The sequence below is a fragment of the Phalacrocorax aristotelis genome, chromosome 8 (assembly GCF_949628215.1).
Source record: "Phalacrocorax aristotelis chromosome 8, bGulAri2.1, whole genome shotgun sequence".
NCBI lineage: Eukaryota > Metazoa > Chordata > Aves > Suliformes > Phalacrocoracidae > Phalacrocorax > Phalacrocorax aristotelis.
Genome location: NC_134283.1, coordinates 40,682,367 through 40,705,882, shown reverse-complemented (window position 1 = coordinate 40,705,882; position 23,516 = coordinate 40,682,367). Strand labels below are relative to the sequence as shown.

Below are 23,516 nucleotides of genomic sequence, written 5' to 3'. Positions count from 1 at the left end.
CGTCAGGGGTGCAGAGTGAAAACCAGGGGCCGTTTTCACATAGGACATCAGTAAAACAGAAATCCAACAGCACTTAAAGCAGCTGATTTTCACTTCTTGTACCAAGGCACCAAACAGGTGCAGGTCAGGGAGACAAAACAACTTTTCAGTTTATTTTAAACCATCTCCATGATTTCTGAGATATGCATTTAAACTGCATGCATATTTTGCTCTTCCTTTTTTGTAATCAAGTTATTTCTGTGCTGTGCTTGATTCTCTTGTGAGAACAGGCAGCTAAAATAAACATTCCATATTTACTCACATCAGAGAGTTTTTCCAAGAGGAATCGAAATATAACTGACAAGTGGCCTATTTTTCTTTGACCTCCAGCTTCTTGTCCTTGAAACATCGTGACCGGAGGAACCAGCCTCCCTTGCTTGAACGACTCTCTCTGAAGCAGACACAGCGGATGCACCAGAGACGAGGCAGCACAGCGAGCCATTTTACATTCATGCAATTTTTCTCACGCCTGACCGACTAGAAACCCAGACGGTTGTAACATGCCTCTTCTAATGCACATGAAGTGGAACACAGGGAGCCCTGCCCTTGCAGCCTGCAAAGCGGGCACCCTGCTCCCCCTGCACAGCCCCAGGACTGGCTAGTGCTGCAGAATTCACCTCCCCAGCCCACGAATGAAACTAGTCGGGTGGAGAGCTATCAAGTGGGCCACCTACAGATGTCAGACAAACTACACCGAACAGACTGAGGGCACGAACGCAGCAGTAGTTCCTGGAAATGCGAATAAACCAGCCATAACGATAAAGGCGACTGGGCAGCAGGCAGGCGTGGCAGCTCAAGACTTCAACCCACCGAGTGCAAAAAGCTAAGCTGAAACAAGATCCAGGCTCCACCAAAATGGACTCTTTCCAAGTATTTGGAAAAGCTTCAAACAGCTGAGGGGAGGAAGAAAACTCTCACAGCCTGTGACAAGGCAGAGCAAGACAGACCCGAAAACAAGGTCTCCTCTAAAACAGAAAAGGCATTGAGTCTTTGACAACACCCGGAGGGCACGGGTGGTGCTGGCCGGGCATGCTCAGCAGGCTCCCGCTGCTAAACGATGTTTGAGGAAAATCCTCCCTCAAGATACTTGACAAGACTTGCCCACCCAGAAGACTCCCAAGAAACCAACACAGCTGTAAGTCATGTTTTGCGGGATCAGGAAAACACAGGACACGTCCCAGGGGACAACAGCGACAGCTTTGCTTCCTCCAGTGACCTGCCAGCAAACCCAACCTCCCCGCAGAGCCACCTGGCAAACCTGAAGATGCTGATGGCCAGACAGAAGGCTGAGTACGAATCTAAAATAGCAAGGTAAAGGGCTTTTAAAACTATGAGGCTTCAGGGAAGGCATCTTTTCCTACTGTATGCAAGGACTGCAAGGTCCTTATCTGCGAGTAGGGTCTATGGATGCCTCCACATACCACTGTGAATGTCACCCAGGATCCAGCATTGCAGGATTAGGTTAGCCATTATTCAGAGTTATTTTAAGTAATTTTCCTGGGTGGTGCTTGAGAAACTCCAGAGCATCCCTAAGATTTTTTGCAGGGCTGCACAGGACTCTTGAAAAGCCTCTGGTCTATTGTAGATTTTCCTCTTTTGCCTTAATCCAGTAAGAAGCTTTTCTCTAGAGAAAGACGTGCGGGCTTCGCAGCAGCGTTAGCAGTAAGTCATCATTCTTTACAAATTGCAAGTCAGGAATTTTAACAACTCAGAGGAGTGTTCATGAGTATTTTCCCGATGTCTAAGAATAGAAATTGAGTAGAGATTTAGCCATAGCTTGTTATCAAGGGGAAAAAAAAAAAAAAAAGCAGAAACATTTCCAGACTCCACTTTCCCAATAGCGCTGCTTTTCTATTGCGTTGTTAATGGAACGAAGATTTTAAATACAATATTGTTCATTAGTTATAACTTACAGGTACATTGTCCAAATTGACTATTTGATTAAATCATAAAATACCTCAACGTGCATCTCTGCAACAGATGGCAAGAGGGGAGTGTTGAATAACACTGTGCCTTGAACATTGTGTAAGAAAAAATCCATTCAATCTGTAATTTCTTGAAGAGGTATTCGTCAGTTTCTTCTTAGTAAAAGGAGTTATGCCATTATTCCTAGGATTTTGGCCCCTTTTTAAAAGCTCCTTACTGTATTCTGCTTATGTTTTCCCTTGCAGTTCAAGGGAACTGCAACATAAGCAGAATCCTCAGTGTTTCCTAAAATACGTTGCATTGCCATTTGTTAGACTACTCTAGTATACCACTACAAAAAACCCCAACCTCAGAACTGACTCCTTTGGCCATATGGCTATTCATATTTATTCTAAATTAGGATAACAAAAATTTCAGCTTTTTAAAAATATATAATACCCATAAATTGGAAGAGTGTTGGGGATGCCAATACTTGTATTTATGGCTACGTATGTTAAAAAAGCTAGCTTTAAAAAAAGCCTATAGCTTTACTAAAAAAGGGGAAGAAAATTCTGTGACTTCGAATGTCTGTCTCTCCAACAGCCTGGAGCAGCGGAACAGAGAGCTGCAGTCAGAGATTAAGGATATGCATTCAAAACTGGGACAGCAGCGTAAGTGGTACAATCTTGTGGAGATGAAGATGCGAAATGCAGAGCGAGCAAAGGAAGATGCAGAGAAAAGAAATGAAATGCTCCAAAAAGAAATGGAAGAGTTTTTTGAAACCTTTGGGGAAATTAACAGATGGAAATAAACAGGAGCTTGTTCTGTTTCAAGTTGAACTAAACTGTAGGAGAGAAAAAGGTCACATCCTGATTTCAGCACATACTCCCATTTTAGAGGTGAGGAAAGAAACCCAACAGTATAATTGACAGCCTTGTTTTTAAAGTGAGCTGTTCATACAAACTCGTTGGGATCCCTGAACTCCAGGAGCTCAGCACCACCCTGCTAATGCCAGGGATGCTTTCTCTTACCACTGGAAGTGTCTTTCAGACACTTTGCACTGCCAACTCCCAAGCCAGCCTGTGCAGCGTGCTGGGAAGCACCCTGGTGCTTTTTGGCTAGCCGTAAGTCTTGCACTGATGCTCTAAGTGCCTAAGTGGCTGAGTGTTTTAAATCAAGGGATGTCATGCTAGCTCAAGTGTTTTACCAGCCACCCCAGAAGTCACATAGGTATTACATAGGCTGTGGAGAGTGCTGAGCTCATACCTGCATCCCGAAGTCAGCCGTTTCAGAGACAGATACAGAGAAACAGTGAGACAACCCACTTGCACCTCCCTATAGTCCCCACCAGCACTCTCCCCTGGCCCTGTGTCTGGGATCCAGAGCTGTTGTGCAATTCCTGTCCTCTCACTGAAGGAGGAGGAGGAGATCTCTTACAAAGCCATTTGCTCCTCTGGATCATAATTAGCCTCCTTACAGGACTCCCGTGAGAACACATTAGTCTGAAGATCATCACTGGGAGGCCCCCTCGTGCACATCTCTTCAGAGCTACCTCTCTCCACACAAGAAAGGTATTAACTATTTAGCTACCAGACTTAATGACATATAAATACCAAGAAAATAACTGCTGTTCTTTTAACCCACTGCAGAACTTTAACATGAACAATGCCATCTGTATACTGAAACCTGTACTGAATTTAAAAGTATACTTTATACAGGAAAAACATGTGGTTCGTTATTTGCTCTTCAGCAAGATTAAATATAAGAGTGACCATCTACTTGATAACTCAATAACTCACTAAAACAGCTTATGCTGTGTGAGCAGAAACTGCACAGATGTTTTTCTCCTTCCCCAGAGAGCAGCGAGCAGTTTAAGATTAAACACGAGTGAATCAAAAAAAACCCAGTCTTATCCCACCAGGCTCATGGAGGGAAGCAGCCCTGCCCTATTCTGTCCCCAGGGCCCTGCTGCAGGCCCTTTATTCCTAAGAACACACTGGCCCACCCCTTCCACGCATTGCCTAGTCTCCACCAGTGCACTGTCGAACCGTTACTTGTTTCTTTGCCGCCTTGCCTTCACACCAAGATATCATGAACACTGCATTTTGATTTGAATTCCATGCACTTACATTCTTCTTGTTTCTTTGTTCCATATTGTTTTCACCTTCTGAGATCTCATTACTATGAAACAAAAACCCCACTTCTGAAGTCCCACTTTCCTCAAAAATTATTTGGGTCTTGTTTAGTCAGTTCCCTCCCTCTTTACCTTTCTAGAACTGTCCTGCCAACTTCAAGAACTTGCAGAAAATATAAAGAAAAGGTATGACATCAGACAAGGAATGTACTTGGGCAGTGCTATGTAAAGAACTTCCCTGCATGCACGTCTTGGTCCTGCTTAATTCTTTTTCTATTTATTCTCCATTTAAAGAATCAGGTCCTCTGCAGCTGAAGAAGCAACGTGAAAAGTATCCTATCATCAAATAAAGGGGCGCTCCGGGATCTACGGGGCATCCCTGGTCTATCCAGATACTCTGCTGCATTGCCCTGTAGAGAAAAAACTTCAAGTTCTCCATGTAAGGAATAACAATGTTCCTGTAAATTTATTTCAGACTGTCACAGGCGAAGCTTTTACAGCGTCGAAGTCTGGCTGAGGGCCCATGCCATGTATCTAGACAGGCAGCTATGTTAACCCTCCATTTAATATTCGAAAACCCCCATGAAGGCAACTAGATCAAAGTTGCAGTTAAGTTTTTCTTCACCTTCCCCAGAGTTAAAGCAGACAGCTTTGCAAGTGCCTGGAGACCTCATCACCGTCTTTGCAAGAGTACGTACCTCTTCCTCGAAGTAAGTACAATGGAACTATTTTTTCAAGTTAGCTGTACCTCTGTCTTGGCCGGGGAGAGTAAACAGAAACGCCGCATTGTCTGGGCACAAGGTGAAGAGAAAGTCCTCTTATAGATGTACATATACATACACACACACATATATAGCCAGTAGCTTATCTGAAACTTGCACGGAAGTCTGACAACCTCATTATGATACCGTTTCAGCACGTGGATGGGAACACAGATCTGTCAGCATTTCCAGGCAAGCTTCTGCAACTTAAAAAACAACAAAAAAAATTCAAAATATACTTGGCAGTAAACCCAAGAGCTGTTAATGTGTCCAAGGTTACGTGAAATGTTGCACTTCAACACAGGAAGAATCAGGACAAAGAAAACATTGCTACAGTAAATAAGACAGACCGCTCAAATCTTTTAAGTATACATATTTATTTGTAATTTTACAGTGGCTTTAGTACTGTTTTATGATAAGGTTTTTGGAGGAAAAAAACAACAAAAACAAAACCAAAAAAGCTTCAGAACGAGGCTTTAACTAGCACTTCAGAACTAGTTATTGACAGTTTTCCTTATGAAATTCTATTTTCCTTAGAGAATATCAATCCAAAAAAACAAGGAAGCATGACTGCTGTCTGTAAAAAAGCCCACAACTTTCTAGTCATCCCGAAAACAAAGTCCAGCATCAGACAAAATAGCCACTGCACTGAAAGGAACATGTTCCTATTGCACAAGCATCAAGAATGAGATATGACAATCAAAGCCCAATTTCATAGGCAGAAGAGGCCACGTGTATCTATATAATTAGACTTCAAAGCACATCTTTCTTCTGAAATTATATACCATACTTTAACTAATATTAAGGCCATAAAATCAGAACACTGTAACAAGTGAGAGGGCTTGACGCTACTTTTTGTGACATTTGGTAACCAGAAGGCGGGAAAGAAGGCCAAAACCAGACATACAGAGCATTTTGCAGGGAGTTAAAACTTGAAGGCATTTCAAAATAAATTCTCAAAGAACTAATTTTTGGAGGGAGTTTATTTTGAGCCACTACATAAAACTAGATTCCACAACAAATCACTCGAGGAGCCTATTATACTCTTCAATAGCATGTCTTCTGGAGTACACTATAGAATATATTCTCTGGAATTAACATTTGAATTTGTACTAAAACAGTTAATTATTTCTATTCATTATTCCCTCTTTAAAATAGATGAAAATTTGTATAATCTTTATAAATTATCTTAATGACCAGGTAAGGCTTCACTGTACTGAATTAACTGCACACAGGTATCTGATTTGCTCTTAATTAGGTATCTTGATTACACTAAACTACTAAAACCACCTGGGGAGCCCAACATGTCACGTAATTTAAAGAAAGGGATACTTATGTATTGCTATGTTTCCTAATTGCGTTCATTTTATTAGTGTGTGACACGCCTGGAAAGCAATAGCTCCAGAGAAGCAGGAACTACCATAGAAGTTCAAACATTTTACTTCAGGGATTCTGATGAAGCTGAAAATGCACATTAGTAATTTTATAAAGTTTGGCTTGCCACCATTTAAGAAAATATAGGTATCAAAAACAGACAAATACACTGCTAACCATCTGTTACATTTTCTTTTAAAAAATTAGCACCAATTTAAGCATCTGAATTCATAGAAAAGCTAGTGACACACTTGGTTTTTCAAAAAAGTTTTTCCCCATTAGAAGACAAGACAACAGCATACGCTCACGGGTATTAAATTAGCTTTGTTATCAGTAACAAACATGACTACTGTTTCGGGTAGCGAACATAAAATGATGTTCTTGCCCGATTACCTTCTCCATTGCTTTTGTTCTCCTAAGGAGCTATGGAGTGCGCCTGGGAAACAAATACACAGGTACTTGCTTAAGTGCACCCTAGAAAGTGTCAGGGTTTCGGACTAGTACTTTAGAGCAGGGACGGTGTCTGCCTGTGGTAGTCATCGAGCATCTATTACAATGGAGGACCAGTCAGCAGACGTTCTGGCCTTACCATAACACATACAACTACCTCATGATGCGTAGCCAAAAGTTAATAAAAAAGGCTTTTGTTTAAGAAAGAATCCTAGTGCCCGTAGCTAGCTGATCTCGCTATAGGAACAAACGTTGTGGTATCTTTATGTAATGGATGGCTAGGTAGTCACATTGCTATTCAAGTCAGCCTACAGGCATTTCAGTACAAGGTGTTTCTCATATGATCCCTTACTATGTGTTAAATTTCAGCCCATAAAAAAATTTCTAATTTAAAATCTCTAAACCAGGTTTATATTTAAAGGAACATGCTGATCAAATCTTTCAGAATAGCAGAGATTGGAACCAAATTTTAAACACATTAAACACCTTTTATGTCATTCCTTTTTACACCATATACTGGTATTTAGAAGAATCCTAAAGTGCTTCAAACCCAGCAATTAATAAAGTTGATTTCTTTTGTGCAAAACTGCAAGCACCTTTTCAAAACATAAGCAGCAGCATCAAGGAATAAAAACTTAAGTAGTTAAATGTATTTTCTCTATTTTGTTTTGAATTTTTGGACCAAAATGATTTGCCATATTTTCAATAACAAATTGCAGAAGAATGCATTTTATTAGTTTAATTTTAGACTGGACTTGTTATACATGTATTGTTTGAAATAGCGGACCCAGGTAAATTTATATCCACAAAGCAACACTGCGGGATTGAAATCCAACAACTAAAATTTTCGCTACAAAAATAGTAATTTCATAGAACACAAACAGAAATGATGGTTATCTCTCTACTTTCCTCCAACACAAATATGAGAAAAGATGGTTTACCTAAACCATTAGTTTAGCTCCAGACATTTTTAGCATGCAGAGCGGGCAAAAAATAAAACTGATTTGATAAGTTGTGTAATAAGCTTTTAGAACATCACTAGCACTCCTGTAATAGACAATCTAAAATATATGCAAAATAACGAGCCAGAATATATTTTTTTCCATCATATTTCAACGTGTTAACAAAAAATAATCAAAGACACTCTGGAAAAAGCAAAGAAGTTACTAGATTCATCTATAGGAACTCAAGTCCAAATTCTGCGTCTGGGTGCAGGTGTCCCTGGATCAAAACCAGTTTTGAGCAGGAATTACACAATACACATCCCAGGAAAGAATTTGGTTCCCAGTATATGGTATCACTAAGTTTAGCATCAAGCCCTGATAGAATCCATATGACATATGTAGAATATACAGACAAAGGCTGTTCAGCATTTAACCCCCACCATGCTTTAAGTGCTTCCATTTCAAGTGTCACAATTCAAATGAAACACTCCACACAAACTGTATTGCTGCAAGACTGAACCCGTACTCCCAAAACGGCATTATGTTCAGTAAAGATTTGTCTGCACTTTTAACATCTGAACTTCCAGCGCACACCAAACTACAGGACTGCACTTCTGCCAAAAGAAAAAAAAGGGTCATTCACACCATTCTTGAAGACTCCGTATGTCAGCTGTATTTTGAATGTCTAAATGCTACTTCATTCATAAAATTATAATTTTAAGCCACATACAATCAGATCTAGAAAGGAAACCAATTTGGCATTTAAGGTACTTCCTTTTGGAAAGAAAAATTAAACATATAAAATAACTTTTTTTTGTTTAGTTAACTTTGAATAAACGCAAATACTCCGTTAGGACTTCAAAAAGACAAAGGAAACCTCAAGAGCCCTCAGATTCCTAACAGTTTTTGAAAGTCACCAAGCAACTGGTTAATTTCTAGTTAAGGTTGAGTTTAATTTTGATTATTTTGACAAAGAAATGCAAACCCTTACCGGAAACATTACAAACCTTCAAAGGCTGTTTGCAAACACTAGTTTCCGGTCATTAGACTAGTTTATTTTGTACGATCCATGCAGACAAAGCCTTAATTTTGACATTCATTTCTCATCTTTTTCAGTAAGAAAGTAGACTTGTCATATCACAGTATTTCCTCAAAGCACACTTACAGGCTGCTTATCCAGATTTCAAAAGGCCAAGCTTCTCTTTTCAAGGTTTGGTTTTTTTTTGGTTTATTTTGAGGAAAAATGATACGAGCAGAGATGAAATGAACTCTTTAAAACATACTCCATTTCTGCAATGCCATTCAGCTACTCAGTGTTCATATATTTAACATAATGTTTCTGGTAAATAATCTGATTGATAGCCATAGATTCCCCTCTTTTTTTCAGGTGAGCAGTTAAGATTACAGATTGTATGTATGTTGACCACCACTTATTTTTAGTCGTATTTCATAAACTGTTTATGCATACCGCAGTAGTGTTAACACTATACAAAGTCTCTCAAAGAAAAGTAACATTCATGTTCACAAAACTGAGCAGGTTTCTTAATATATATATGTATATGTATACACACACTCACATATTCTTAATCTTTAAATACATATAAATATTTATAAATGCCAAAGTGCAAAAAAAAGGTCAATTGCATCACTTTACATACATGATTTTAGTATTAGGAATAAAAAGTGATTATATTGCACACCAAACTCTCTAACCTCTTAAACCCCTGCCAAGTTACATGTGCATTTTGTTTTCCATCAGTGATGAGGTTCTCACGGCACTGACGACCATTTCACAAATGCGGCACTGAACTTCATCTGCAGTCAGGAATACAACTATATGTATATAATCTGCATGCAGTGCATTTATAGTCTATATGTACACACTGAAATAGCATGGGAACTTTAGCATGCATCTATTCTGCATGCATTTTTCTGAATATAATCTGCATATGTGCCTTCTTGAGACTGATGTTCATTCAGGTTACCAGCAATTTTGTTTTGAATTATACTGGAATCAAAATCCACAATATTCACAGACACTTCATGCATGCTCCACAGGCAGCAACATTTCTCTAAGATTTTGAGGCTTCAATGTATGTCATAGCAAGATGACATTAAAAAAAATAAGGTATGAGACAGCTTTTCCTACAACAAGATGTAGAAATAAACTCAGTTCATCTCAGGGTTTTTTTGTTCCAAAGAGCACATATTCAAGCCAACCATATGTACTAGGAGTGGTCAGATACCAGTTCAAATCATGGGGATAGGGCAGTTGTGTTAAACAACATTGAAAGACAATTTGAATCACTGAATAATTTAGGTCAGAAGAGACCTGGAGGTCATCTGATCCAACCCCACCTTGTTCTGAGCAGCCCAAGTCCAATAGGAAAAATTCAAGTCTGTGAATACCCAACACACATGAAAAAAAACCTTTGTTGCATTAAGTTCTAAAGCAGTAACTGTCAAATGAACACAGCACAGTGCAACTTCAGTTTAAAAACATAAAAAACTTGAAAAATTATATCCAGTAGATTACTTCCATAGTGAATCACTTATGTTCATTTTGAATAGGTGTCTTTAGTAACTTTAACTTACACAAATAATGAGGATTTAAAAAACGCAGAAGAACGGCAACCTGCGCCATTCTCTAGACGATAAACGGGTATTTTAAAATGGTTTTTTCCAGTGACAAAAATGCACTAAAAATATTTCACATATACCACCAGTATCCAAAGATAAACTGAGGTATCCAGAGGTTTAACATCAAACAACATGAAAAACCCAAGCCCCGATGCCTTGCAATTCAATTAAACAGATTTAAAAAAAAAAATAAAAATCCAAGATTCCAGATGACAATTCTGAAGTTAACATCGTATTAAGTACTTTGTTAATTTTTTAATTTTTTTAACCTTCTGGGACAGTAAAACCTTAATACTCTTGCTACAGCAAATTAAGCTATTGAAAAGGAGTACAATTTTAATATAAAAGCAATGATTGCATAAAGAGAAATTACTGCTTTTCAAATCATAAGGTCAGAAACAATGGACAATTTTCTATTACAAGAGAAATATGTCAGTAATGCAGTGGCTGGCTGGGCCAGTATATTTTATAAGTTCTATTTATATATTCAAGTCAAGAGTATCTGGATCAACAGCTAAATATAGTGCCGTTAAGAAAGTGGTGTTTTACCTCATCTTGTACATCTGTGTTACTCTTACAGTTACCTCACACACATGCACACACAAGATCCTTTAGCAAAATTTCACACCTGTGCACGCCAAAGTGAATGTGCACAAATTCACAAGTGTGTAGTATAAAGCAATTTAAGCCCTACTCTACTGCAAACACATTTTCTAATAGAACACATTGTGCAATGTAACAGGCAATGTTTGTATTATCTGATTCTGAAAATTGTATTGAGGTGCCTGTACTGAAACAGCAAATAATCTCCTCCTCTGACACTGTATTTAGAAAATCTATATTAAGTATGTTTTCCTCCCCCAGCACAAATAGAAAGGTTTTCCTAATGCGGGAATAGAGCTAAGCTTTGTTAACTAAATACTTAATATTTAAGTGACTCAAAACTACTGTATTTTTATTTCTTTAATTACTTGCTAGATAAAATGGACCCATTAAAAAAATGGAAAACATTTATGCAGCGCTTTTTGAGGCTGCATATCTGTCCAACTCATCTGTCCTTTTATCAGAGTTTGCAGTGAATGAAAAGCATCACAGATTAATTTTCTTTTATCTTTGTTTTTGTTAAAGGACACAAGCTAGAAAATACAGAACATTTTAGCACTCTCTCCTCTTCCAAACAGGCACTGCTTCACAGGTGAGTCACTCATCCTTCCTTAAGATTTAATTAAGCCACCGTATCTTCCATTCACGTTTAAAAAACTGAAAAAGTTAGACACATATACCCATAGGTGAAATACAAAGTAATGGCTATATTCTTTAAACTTCACGTTTATCTCTTCTACAAGAAGATAGAATTGTTGGAAAGTGAAGATAGAGAGGGCTCAATAAAAAAAAAAGTGCTACATGGAAGAATAACTGCCCATTAAACATAGTACTGAGAGCATTCAATGTGTGAATTCACACTTACGTACAACACTCTGGTCGTTAAATAAAGCAAACTGCCAGCCACACGTTACAGCGAACTTCATAGAGACTATACATTCAAAAAACCTACTAATGAGCAATACTGTACTAAAATGTAAACAAACATTGTGTCACAGAAGCCTGCTAGTTGGGACTGAAGATTCATGAACCCACTTAAGAGGGGTTATTGGCTAGAAGTCTATTATAACTGCTCACCTGAAATAGGCTGAAACAGAGAAAAGCCTATAATAGTGTCTGATTTTTTTTTTTGTTCTTTAGACATTGATTTGCTTTCATTCTACAACATTAAGCAGGCGATTTCATAACAACTGAGTAAAAAAAACAGGCATTACTTTAGCAGAACATGCAGAACATGGAGTTTTTCTACTTGGTTCCATTAACTTACAAGCAATTCAGGCCCAATGGAAGCAAGAGTTCTTTTCCAAAGTCAAGTCTGCAATCCTGGCTGATCATCGACATCCTTCAAGGGGTCCTGTCAAGGCATCGAGGCTGCTGTCTGTATCTGAGGCCAATGTTTGCTCTGTTGACATGGATGAAATGTCATTGATAGATGATGACTGGGAAGGACTGGTGTTGCTATTCACTGCTGCATCTGTGCTAAGTAAACCAAACATAATAAAATCTGAGGCAAGACAATATTGCAGTTACAAATAACCATACCACACTTCTAGGCTCTGAGCATCACCTTCCCCACAGAAATCCTTAGAAAATAAAGAAATTAATCAACAGAAGAAAAGCAAGCACAAAGCTCCCTAGAACTCAAAACCTGAAGTGAACATTAAGAGACGAGATTTTTATTTCTTCTCCCTCTCTGGGGAGGGGGGGTGGTGGGATTAAAGCAATGTATAATGTGAGTAGTAACCTGAGTATCAAGAAATCTAATAGATATAGTTAATAAAAGACGGTACAATATTCCAGTTACTGAACCAAGAGAACAGCAGCAAACACCAAGGATTCAATCATGGGCATAAATACTTTGCATTATTAACTATTTTAAAACCAGGAGCCCTAACAATGTTCAGCCCTCCATGAAAGGGACTCATTCATGCAGAGCCACAGAACAAGCATTTAGTATAAAGGTATCTATGCAACAGCTGATGTAACATGGTATCGATTATTTCATTTGATGACTGAGCCCTTTGGGGAGAAGGGGAGACACACAAGACTTCTTAAGTTTTCCTACAACTTACTTCATAACAATGAAAATCCACTGCACGTGGATCTCCAAAGGCTGATCAGAACCAAGAGGCTTGAACAATAAAACTTTTGCCTACCTGGATTATTAGGCAAGACTTCTTCATTCACTAGTGCAACAGACCAGCAGTATGTATCATAGTTACAGGAGAACTACTGAAACAATGACTAACCTGAGGGCTGATCTTTTACCACACCGTTCTTGCTCCTTTCTTCCCAATCCATTACTTCTTTGTATATTAATTCTTATGAGAGACGGGTGGGAGGAATAAGAGAAGTGACAGGAAAAACACGATAAGACCACAGAGGATTTGTAGACAATTTACGTATGTGTAAAGGCACAACGAAACACGTTAAGGGTCAGTCTGGAAATGTAACTGTAGAGGTATTTACTTCCCTCCCCCCGCCTTTTTTTTTTTTTTTTTTTAGGCCTATGGCAGTGATTAGAGAATTCAATGGATTTTCTTTATGCATCACAGAAGGACACCACGCATGTATCAAAATCAACATATTTTATAAATAGAATAGCTGTCCATTTAAAAATAACCATCCCACCCCAAAACTTGATGTATACCTATGATGCACTAATATTAACTGTTAAAAATCAGATTTGGATTTAAAAAAAACAACAACCCAAAATGGATAACCCCATGGAAATTTTGCTTTTATCACAAAACCATACATGAACATTTTTAATCTTAAAGAACTACCTCCATGGATACATAGAGGAAATTCTGAAGTAGGTTAAACAAATAATTAAAATAATGCATGAAAGCCCTCATTTACTAATCAAGGATGACTGAGGATACAGGCACCTGAACAACAACAAAAAAATCGGAGCTGCGACTTTAAAGGAGCGTCCATTAATCTGTTTGACAGATCTGTAGTGTGGCTCACACAAGATGGCTTACCCTGGCCCCTTCTAGAGCAAAAGGATTACTGCTGCTGCAGAGCATCTGGTACACTTTAAGCTATACTTTGAGTTAACTCACAATAGCTTGTGTATGTACCCATAGTCTTTATGTTAACTAAGTGTAACAATATTTAAATAGATTAAAGACCTCCCAAATTCTGAGTCATGTTTACAAATGGATTCAATTAGATTTAACTGAGCCATTTTAATTTTCAACCTTGCATTAATTCAATGCACCTGTGCAGATATGCCCTAAAGAAAACATATCTAAAACAGAATCAATACCTGAAATTTTTAAAGCTATTTTACAAAAACAAGCGACTTCTAAAGTACTAAGCAAAGATGTCTATCATCCTTGGCCCTCTGACAGTAGATGTGTAAAATCTAACTGCCTCACCACTTCATGATTTTGACTAGAACTATAAGGTGTGATTTCAATACCACAATGCTGTTTATTTTTTTGTTTAAGTCAACAGTTTAACCTACTAGGTCAATAAATAAGCGATGATGAGAGAGGAAAAAAAAAACACCCAAAGAACTTCTCTGCTATTTAAGACCTCTAGAACAAATGCAGTAGTAAATATTGTCAAAAGATGTGGCCTAAATAATGCACACTGAGAAGAGGCACATGTTTCCCTTTCGGAGAATTCTCCATCAAGTTAAAAACCCATTTTGATTACAAACACTTCAGAATAGCAAAATACTCAAGAGGAATGGAAGGAAAAAAATGAAAACTGTGGCATTTTGTTGAACAGACTTCAGAATGTTATATGTATATACATACATATATGCACGTATGTATATATTCACTACAAATAAAACTTTTTCCATTTTGATTTCTTTTCATATTGCCACAAGCAGTACTGCGTAATTGGAACAGTGGGTTCCACTCAGTTACACAATCCAGGATGCATGCACTGCGAGCCATGCATTGATAATGCAAGTTATTAGAATAAATGTAATTTCTCATGCTCACTTTTTACCTTTCCATTCTTCAATTGCATGTTCTCTTTCTTCCAGTTGTGCATCATAGATTTGAGGTGGAGGCTACAAAGAAAAGAAAGTCTACAGTGTATCTACTACGTCAGGTTAACACAACCAATTATAATTGCAAAACCTAAAGATGACAACATTTTTAGCATTTTTTTTTAACCTTCATCTTTGGCAGCTTATTCCCTATGCCTCAGTCACCTTAATTTTAAAAGTAAAAAATTTGCTTTTACGTCCTACCTCCCACTGAAAGACTGGTTTAAAAGTATCAACAAAAATTAAACTCATTGCAAAGCTTTATGGGGCCTTAGAGAAAGTCCCCTTTTTAAAAAGGCCTAGATTACCACCACATAAGCAACTCTCTCTTGTAAAGTAGAGGGAACTATCAACAACCACTTTCAACATTTTACCAACTCCACTCCAGAAGCTGTTCTTCAGGTGACTCTGTCCTTAATGTTGATCTGAAGGCTTTATGTGTAATTTAATGAGTTCAAAGCATGCTCTTCTACTAAAACTAAAGGTATTCTGTAAAGTTACTAAAGTGATATCTTAAAATATATTTTAAAAGCAAACTTACAGCTTCTGCTTCAGCTGGATCATACCAGACAGTAATATAAGGATGACGTAAGGCTTCGTCTACAGAAATTCTCTTGTCTGGATCTACTACAAGCATTTTTGATAATAAATCTCTAGCTTGGCTGGCTAGAAAGTAAAAATGAAAGAACATATATGTAAAAGAGCTGTAGAGTTTAACGTCTGACACCGAAAATTAATACTGGGAACAAAGGCCATACGCTAACAGATTTCACTGTGAAAACAGGCCTACAAATCCAAGCTTTACTATATAGCTACTTTTTTTTTCTAAGAATGAGGTCACACCCCTTTACTGTCAATGTTATTTTGCTACTATCCAAAATAAACCCTGCAGCTGACACCAACCAACCTCAATTTTGAACAGTTCTGCTGTTACATGGGTCACAGTTTATTTGGCACTAACTACTGAACATAAAACACACTAAACATTTGAAGTAAGCTTTTAAAGAACATCTTGGTACAGTAATGATCTGATTTCTGTAATACCGAATTAGTTTTCTTTTAAAGGTGTTGCTGCATGGTAACTGGCTACCCATCTTTGCAGTGGCACTTCACTGACATTTCTTTTTTTCTCTGAACGACCATTGTAATATTAAAATAGGCTATAACACATTCGTTTATGTGAAAAAAAAAATATTTGACCATCTAATGCAATAAGGTGGGTTTTTAAAAAATTTTATCTGTAATTATCTGAAGTCGAAGTATAGCCCACGTGAATTCTATGCACACATCAACTAGAAAAAGATAATTACCAATAACAACTATTCTTCTCTTGTATGAGAGAATTAAACAGAATACAGAGAACAGGGAAATAGTATTGTATTTAATAACTACCACTACGATTTCAGGATAATCGAAGAAACAGAAAGTATGCAGCTTCTAATGTTGACATTAATTGCAATAAACATTTTATAATTCTTTTAAATTAAGTGTATTGTAGATATTTTAAATTAACATCTTAAAAAAATAAAAAAACCCTTGCCTTACTTTTTAACTTGTCACGATCAGATTCTGACGGAAATATCCAGTCTGGGAAGAGCTCTTCAAACTTAATACCAGGATATTTTGGTCTGTTTTCTACATAATTCCTCACTGTAGGCTGCAGTTTCTTCATGAATTCTGCTGATGGCGTTCCTAGTTGCTCAATAACTTTATTCCATTGATCAATATCTGCACCATATCTTTAGGAAAATCAGCTGAAGAATTTGAAATCTGCACTATACAAAAATATCACTTACAGAAATCTGAAGAGCTTATGAAAACTTGAACAAAGGACACAAATGAGAACTTCATTCTAGCATCAACAGTATTCTGAGCTGCCATGCAAAAAGCTACGTTGACATAAAATCATGATTCAGATTTTGTAATCCTAAAGATAGGCTAGAAGTGCTGCACATTGCTAATTATTATCTATTGGCTGGTATTGAAAGCAATACTTTTTTGGAGTCCAAAAGAAGCTTTATGTGGCAACTGTATCCACAGCAAAACAACTGTAAAGGACGGAAGAGAAAGGCTGCTGCTGAATCTTCTGAAGTGCAACGTAATACCATCAACACTGAAGATTCTTGAAGGTAGGGAAAAATACATGAAAAAATCTAAAGAACACACACATTCCATTCAAAGCAAGGAATTTTGTGCCTGTCTCCTAAGGAAATTAGGCTTTGGGTGTTAAGGGGGGTTTGGCTGCATGATTGGGGTTTTTTGTCATTTTCTCTTTTGCTTTGTCGTTGTTGTTTTTTATTTTATTTTTTCATTTTCAACTTAAGAAAAGGTTCAAAGGAGTTCTGAACAGTGAATCCACATCCCTGTAGGTTTTTAGCAGGTTCTTTTCTTTAAGTGTATTAACTATGGTAATACTCAAAGATTATTTTGTTCTTAAATTCAGAATTTAAATATTTTATAGGAATTGCGTTTACAAGCCACAAGTTGAAAGTGTGCCTCATGTTTCTTCTGGACTGTCCCGTCTCCCTTTTTGGAGTGAAGGCATTTCCCCTATATATGGTGACACTTGTTATAGATACCAGAGCCTGCTCTGGATGAGCCTAGTCAGGATAACAAAGCTCATTTATCACACTGAGAAGACAGTGCATTAGTATTCCTGATATTGAAGTTCACTCAGATTTACACTTTACAGTTTCTCTGATAAAAAGAATGGGCAATTCCAGCAGAGTCTAATAATGGACCTTGCAAACATTCGTAGCTATAATCTAGCACTTCAACCTCTCTGTTCTCCTAGACGGATTTTGTAACAAAACGACAAATTTGCTGCACTTTGAATTAAGATGTATTTAAAGAACACTGAGATGCTTTTACTTCAGTTAGCGTGCCAAGAATACAACTAGAAATATATGCATAGTCACTGCTTCATGCTAAGACTTTAGACTTCTGATACAGAGGCTGAAAATTATATTTGCTTACTGAATACATTCCAATGGAAAAAAGATATTAAAATCAAAATTAAGAAGTCAATATTGTTAACTCTCATGCTAAAACAAAGCACAAAGAAAATTTTAACATACATCAGGAAATTTTGTTCCTAGCCGGAAAACTGATTTGAGAGATGTCCACCAATCTAGATTCAAGAAGATGCTTTTCCTTTCAGTAACAGCAGTCTGGTTAGCCAGCGAACCCAATTAGAGTCCAGACCATTCTGGTCTCAGAGCACTGAGGGGAAGACAGGAAAACCTAATGACCTATCCCACTTTAGTAATAAAAACTGGATAAAACCCGATGTCTCAGGTTTTTTGCTTCAAAGTCCTTTACAGATACTGAAAATCGAATAAAAAAAACCAAAACAAACCCAATATAGGGTTGGAATTGAAATAAGCTAAGCCTGTTATCAGAAACCCAAATGGGAGAAAACCTTAATTTCAACGTACAACATGCAGAGCATGCTATGTGAATAACCTTGCAACCTGCAGACAAAACTACCCTTCCTGTTCTAGCGACCTCAAGGTCAAAAGTAACCATAAGTTTAGCCCATGCCAAGTACACCTCCCTACTTTTTGGGACTCTGGAGGAAGAGAAGTTGAAAACAGAGTCCTTATTGCAATCATAATAAAGCGTGATTTTTCCCAAGAAAGCATCATTACTCCCTCATGCTTTTTGCGCCAGTCAGGCAATTAGTTTCCTTCACCACATGGGAAGAAAGAGCATTAAAACTACACTGGTGCTGCTAGGCTTTTCATTACTTCATCCTGGGTATCTACTTTCCCTGTTTTTTCTACATTTGTCACTTCCAGTGCAACAGCAACTGCCAGGAACTTGGGCCAGTAACTCTAAGAGCACTGTTCATCCTCCATAGTACCAGTCATCGCCCAAGCAATGCACAGCATCTCATTCTACCCAGGGCACTGCTGCAAGTATCCTGGCAATCCCTGTCAACCATATGGGAAAATACAAACTACCAAGTCTAAGAGTAGGTTTTGCTGAAGATAGTCAAGGGCACATCAGTAGGCAACATGCCAAACCTGATTCCCTGCTCAAAATCCCCAACTACTCAGACATTTTAAAATTTAAGTAAAAAGAAAAACACACCAAAAAAACACAACACGACCACAAAAAAAAAAAAAGGAAAGCTTCATGGCCATGCACACTAGCATCCCCCATAAACCACACCCTCAAAACAATCCTGCAGCTGAAGGCAAAAGAAAACAACAGTCTGACTGAAGCAGTTATCAGGCAGGAAAAGTTTCACAACACAAACGGTTATCAGTATTTCATATTAAAGAGAACAGTAAGTCCTACAAGAGGAAAAAAAACCCATAAGCAAAGCTGTGCACGTTGATAAGATACTGGGGGAGGAGACTCCTTGAAACATAGACTGGTGGAGCTTTAGTGACCTCCAGAGAACCACAAGTGATAACTTGCATAATCAGCAAGTATGGACAAAATTTCCTTCATTTATTAATGAATAAATCAAAACAGCCCATGCCAACATGCAGGTGAAAGACACATAACATACATGAAGAATTGTGTTAGGTTGGTCTGAAGGCTTCAAAAGGTAAAACAATAAGTATATAAAGGAAGAAAGGTGGAAAACAAAAAGACTTGTTTAACAATTAATCTTTTGTACTACTAAATAATGATCAACTGCTGAAGATTAGTGTCATGAAATTTAGCATTAAAATTGAAAGTCCTCCTCTATAAGATACGTAGGTATCTACGAAAAGATTCTGTGAACATACGCTTCATATTTTTAGTGGTGGACACAACTTTTCCTTGCTGATGAGCAAAAAAATATTATACTTTCTCCCAAATCTTGAAACACAAGTAGCTATAGCTTCTTATGACCTGCAGCCATAACTGGCAATTGTGGTTTAATTACATTATCTGGATTCTATTTCTTTACTGATCAATTTTGACTTTCTAGTCCTACAGCACTACTACTTTGTCAGATATTATTTATAAAGGATGGAATTGGTTTTGCTCCAACTTTTATAATTGGAACTTGATGACTAAAATGTCTTAAATCTTGTTTCTAGGGAAATATTTTTAAATACGACAAAATATTCCAAGAACATTTACTTTATTAAATGATCACTTCTGTTCACTTAATACAGTGTAAAGAATTGTTTGTGATCCAGTGATGTGTTATGGAGATTTCCAGTCTCTAAGGCATGAAAACATATATATGAGGGGTTTGGTTGTTTTTAATAGAGTAAAATTTCCTACAATTATTATTGTACAAGAAAGCAGAATTTTACAAAGACAAATCTGGGTCAAAAGTATTGGAAGGAAGAATGGAGGATTAACAATCTTACAGAAAAAGTAAGCCCAAAATGAAAGTTTCATAGAATGAAAAAAACTCCAAAAAGAAAAAGATCTTCTCTTTATAACAAATAATAGTAATAACAAAACCCCTCCCCATTTCTCATGCAGTGTGCTTGCAATTAGGACACTGCTGTCCAGCTAATAAGCAAGAAAAAAATCTGGCTGAAACTCAAAAAAATTGTACAATAAAAAAAAAAAGATTCTACTGTTCAAACAAATAGTAAGCAAAATCCATGCATAGTAAAAAGTAGCTTTGGAGGCTTTTTTGGTAACACTTACCTACAAAGAACAAGAATAAGAAAATATACTTACTGCTATTTATTTTTTAAACCTAGAAGTATCCTTTTTTAAACTACAAAAGCCAAAGCTCTTAATATAAATTCTATGGATTCAACCAGTACAAGTTACATGAAATATAGGCTACTAAGAAAATAAAATGGAAAGCTCAACAATTTGGTTAATGACACTAATTTCAAATAGTACAGTAGATCTATTAAAACATATTATTGAAAATATTGCTCTGCTTTTATACAGATCAAAATAATTGTGTTTCTGTTGGAAGTGGAATGAGATTCAAGGATGACTAGGGAAGGATACGATCAGTGCCTTGGAATATCACACAACCTTTCACCAATTCTCCCATGATGCACCCAACTGACCAGATATCAACTGAAAGTAAAAATGAAATGATCAAATTATGAAGTACCATGAACAAAAGTGAGGAAAACCAAACAAAAACATCTAGCATCTACAATAAAACACAACAATGTGGAAAATCAAACTGCTAACATGAATTTTCAATCATATCAACACCAACTGTTGCTAAATTTTGTCATTAGCATTTTGTAGAATATAATCAGTGTTTACACTTCTGAAACAACCGTGAAGAAGGATACAATCTCTTCCTGGGAACAGGACTTTATGGAGGACCATTTCTGCCATAATGCACCCAACAGACCAGATATCCACTATCATATGTTAGGTGCAACAAGGACAAAAGATTAAAGAGGTTTTTTTAAATACCACAATTATTTATTTGTACGCTCACACTGTATTCCTACAGTCCTGCAGATTATTTTTTGTCCCATCAAGAACATCCTCTACTAAAGTTCTGATCCACATCAGCACTTGCTGTACAACAACCTGCCTTGTGCATTAATGAAAGGTTTTTTGCATCATCAGTGGCCCAGCAAGGTCCTGCAAGTCCCTTGAATTACACGGCCAAGGTGACACGTATATGAAAAGCATGGTATCCCCAAGCCCCTGTGATAAAGCAAAAAGATTTACTAGAAGCCTAGAAGTCCAGAGGAGACAGCATATTACTCTACAGCTAGTAAAAATCTGCAGGTAAAACCCCCAATAATGCAGGTCAAGGAAGATTTCCTAGCCAGCAATTTTGTTGGCTGAATGTTCAATATATTACAGCTGTATTGTTTTTAATAATATAACACCCAGCCTCTTTGAGTGCTATGCAGATTTAGGAGAGTATAAGATATGGTTTATGATAGGGATCTGAAACAGGTTTTAATAAAGTAATCGGAGATGCAAGAGGGGACAGACTGTCGAAAGAAGATGCTTCAGAATAAAATCACATTGATAAAAGGGTTTATTATTCATAGATTGATGGTTGTTAAGTTTTTAACATCATCCAGCATAAATGTATCAAGTTTTTTTGTAGGATAAAAAAAATAGCAACGAGACAACAGGACAACACATGAAAAAACAATAGCAGGGAGAAGGGAGCAGCATACCTTAAATGGAGATAGGCACACAGAGCAGAAAACTATGATATTCTCCAAAATTATTACAGTGTCATTTTTATTATTTCCAGTACCATAAGTAACCTTCTTTAACAACAGACGTGGCGGGGGAAACCAGCCGTCCCCCCCACTTTTTAAGGCTGTGATGTTCTGAGACAGATATGCTTTAGACAAAAGTTTAAAGCGTTACTCTAGCAACTTACCGTTCTCTTTATATCCCATTCCAAGGATAACCTCTGGTGCTCTGTAATACCGTGTTACTACATATGGAGTCATCATAAAGTTAGTACACGCTGTTCTTGCCAGTCCAAAATCAAGAATTTTGAGCGTACAGTCTGATTTTACTACTATGTTGCTGGGCTTCAAATCCTAACAAGAAATAACTTCAGTTAAGGAAGGATCAACATACAGAATAATACACACACACCCCGCCTTCCACAGTCAATATATGCCACCTGTTCACATTAACAACTGCGTATTAACTGCTCTGATGTATCTGCTTGCTTACACACAGACTAGAAACAAGTTAAATGCTGCACAGCTAGAATATTAAAAAAAAAGAGAATCAAAGTTGTCTGCAGAGTCTTAATTTAGCCAGTTGTGCACTGACAGAACAGTCAGTTACGTAACGGCCTGTAGATACGCACAAAGCATACACATATCTGCTTACTTTAACACATTAAGTGGACCTATTTGGGGTATAAATCTGAACGGTAAAGGAGACTGTGTTCCAAATACTGTCATTTTTAGGGCACAGGTCCTGAAGACAACATCATGAGTTAGTCAGGTATCTCTAGGAAAAAGGCGTAACCCAACACATAAAGCATTAACAAATGTATTTGCTAATGACAGATAAGCCACCTGCACTACAGTGATTAGCAAGTTTACAGAACTAGGATGTAGTGAAAGCACAAAGTTACCCAATGAGTGAGAAGAAAAATAAAATACTTTAGGAGATATGCCTTGTGGGAGTACTTATTATTGCACCCAAAGGAATACACAGTTAGGAGAAACTAGAATAACTGGGTTTTATTCACAAAGTATCAGAATTAGCCGAATTATCCATGTACTAGTACATTTAATTTTGCTCAAGTGTTTGACTTGTTTTCAACCACATGAACCATGTTCTCGGGTACAGAACTCCCTTTTCTGGAAGGCCTTTTCTGCATGTTTTAGGAAGGCAATAAATCTTCTGCAGAACACTGGCATTACTATCGGCTAGGTTAGAGTTTCTAATCCTCTACTCAGACTTTCCTCTTGAGACAACAGAATATTTGCAGTACTTGATAGTGAAATTTGTTGTTCTCTCATCTTACTATAATGCTGGGCCACATGAAGGGTAACAGATTTCAATATTCATCAACTCATCACAGAGGTGGGAGTCACAAACGTTAATTCAAGCTCTATCTAGTCGCAGACTCTGGGTAATTCCTGGATGTAATTCCTACTCCTGCATTCCTTCTGAACTATCCCAGTTCTGTTCCCTTCCTAGCCTCATTCCTTTTCAAAACCAAATCTTTCATCTAATCAAGCATTTCCAGCCCAGAAAGGTCGTTTTGT

At 37.4% G+C, this 23,516-nt stretch overlaps 2 protein-coding genes across 23 annotated transcripts in view; one reads left to right on the top strand and one right to left on the bottom strand.

Moving 5' to 3' along the window:
- Nucleotides 1–228: 228 nt before the first annotated feature.
- On the top strand, nt 229–4,792 carry LOC142061314 (rho GTPase-activating protein 24-like). Its single transcript, XM_075102177.1, has 3 exons — nt 229–1,350; nt 2,548–2,615; nt 4,713–4,792. The coding sequence occupies exons 1-3, from the start codon at nt 1,097–1,099 to the stop codon at nt 4,790–4,792; spliced, it is 402 nt and encodes a 133-aa protein (XP_074958278.1). The 5' UTR covers nt 229–1,096.
- A 178-nt stretch (nt 4,793–4,970) lies between these two features.
- The window catches only part of MAPK9 (mitogen-activated protein kinase 9), a 31,815-nt gene continuing 13,269 nt past the window's right edge, over nt 4,971–23,516 (bottom strand). For 4 of the 22 annotated variants that reach the window (XM_075102815.1, XM_075102818.1, XM_075102819.1 and 1 more), the window contains 7 exons: nt 22,160–22,325; nt 20,794–20,865; nt 16,411–16,593; nt 15,407–15,531; nt 14,823–14,886; nt 13,100–13,171; nt 10,514–12,329 (listed from right to left, as the gene is read on the bottom strand). In XM_075102815.1, coding sequence (XP_074958916.1) covers nt 12,313–12,329; nt 13,100–13,171; nt 14,823–14,886; nt 15,407–15,531; nt 16,411–16,593; nt 20,794–20,865; nt 22,160–22,325 — 699 coding nt within the window. In that variant the 3' untranslated portion in view covers nt 10,514–12,312. Of the gene's footprint in view, nt 5,040–5,197; nt 8,222–10,513; nt 12,330–13,099; nt 13,172–14,815; nt 14,887–15,406; nt 15,532–16,410; nt 16,594–20,793; nt 20,866–21,092; nt 21,165–22,159; nt 22,326–23,516 lie in introns of those variants that run through there. The other 18 variants (XM_075102802.1, XM_075102803.1, XM_075102804.1 and 15 more) reach the window with 13 other exon arrangements.

Bases quoted from the DNA above. Each gene is read 5' to 3' on its own strand.
- LOC142061314 (XM_075102177.1), top strand. From the start codon at position 1,097: ATGTTTGAGGAAAATCCTCCCTCAAGATACTTGACAAGACTTGCCCAC. The intron at 1,351-2,547 runs GTAAAGGGCTTT...TCTCTCCAACAG, and splicing joins TACGAATCTAAAATAGCAAG to CCTGGAGCAGCGGAACAGAG. The intron at 2,616-4,712 runs GTAAGTGGTACA...CACCTTCCCCAG, and splicing joins TTCAAAACTGGGACAGCAGC to AGTTAAAGCAGACAGCTTTG.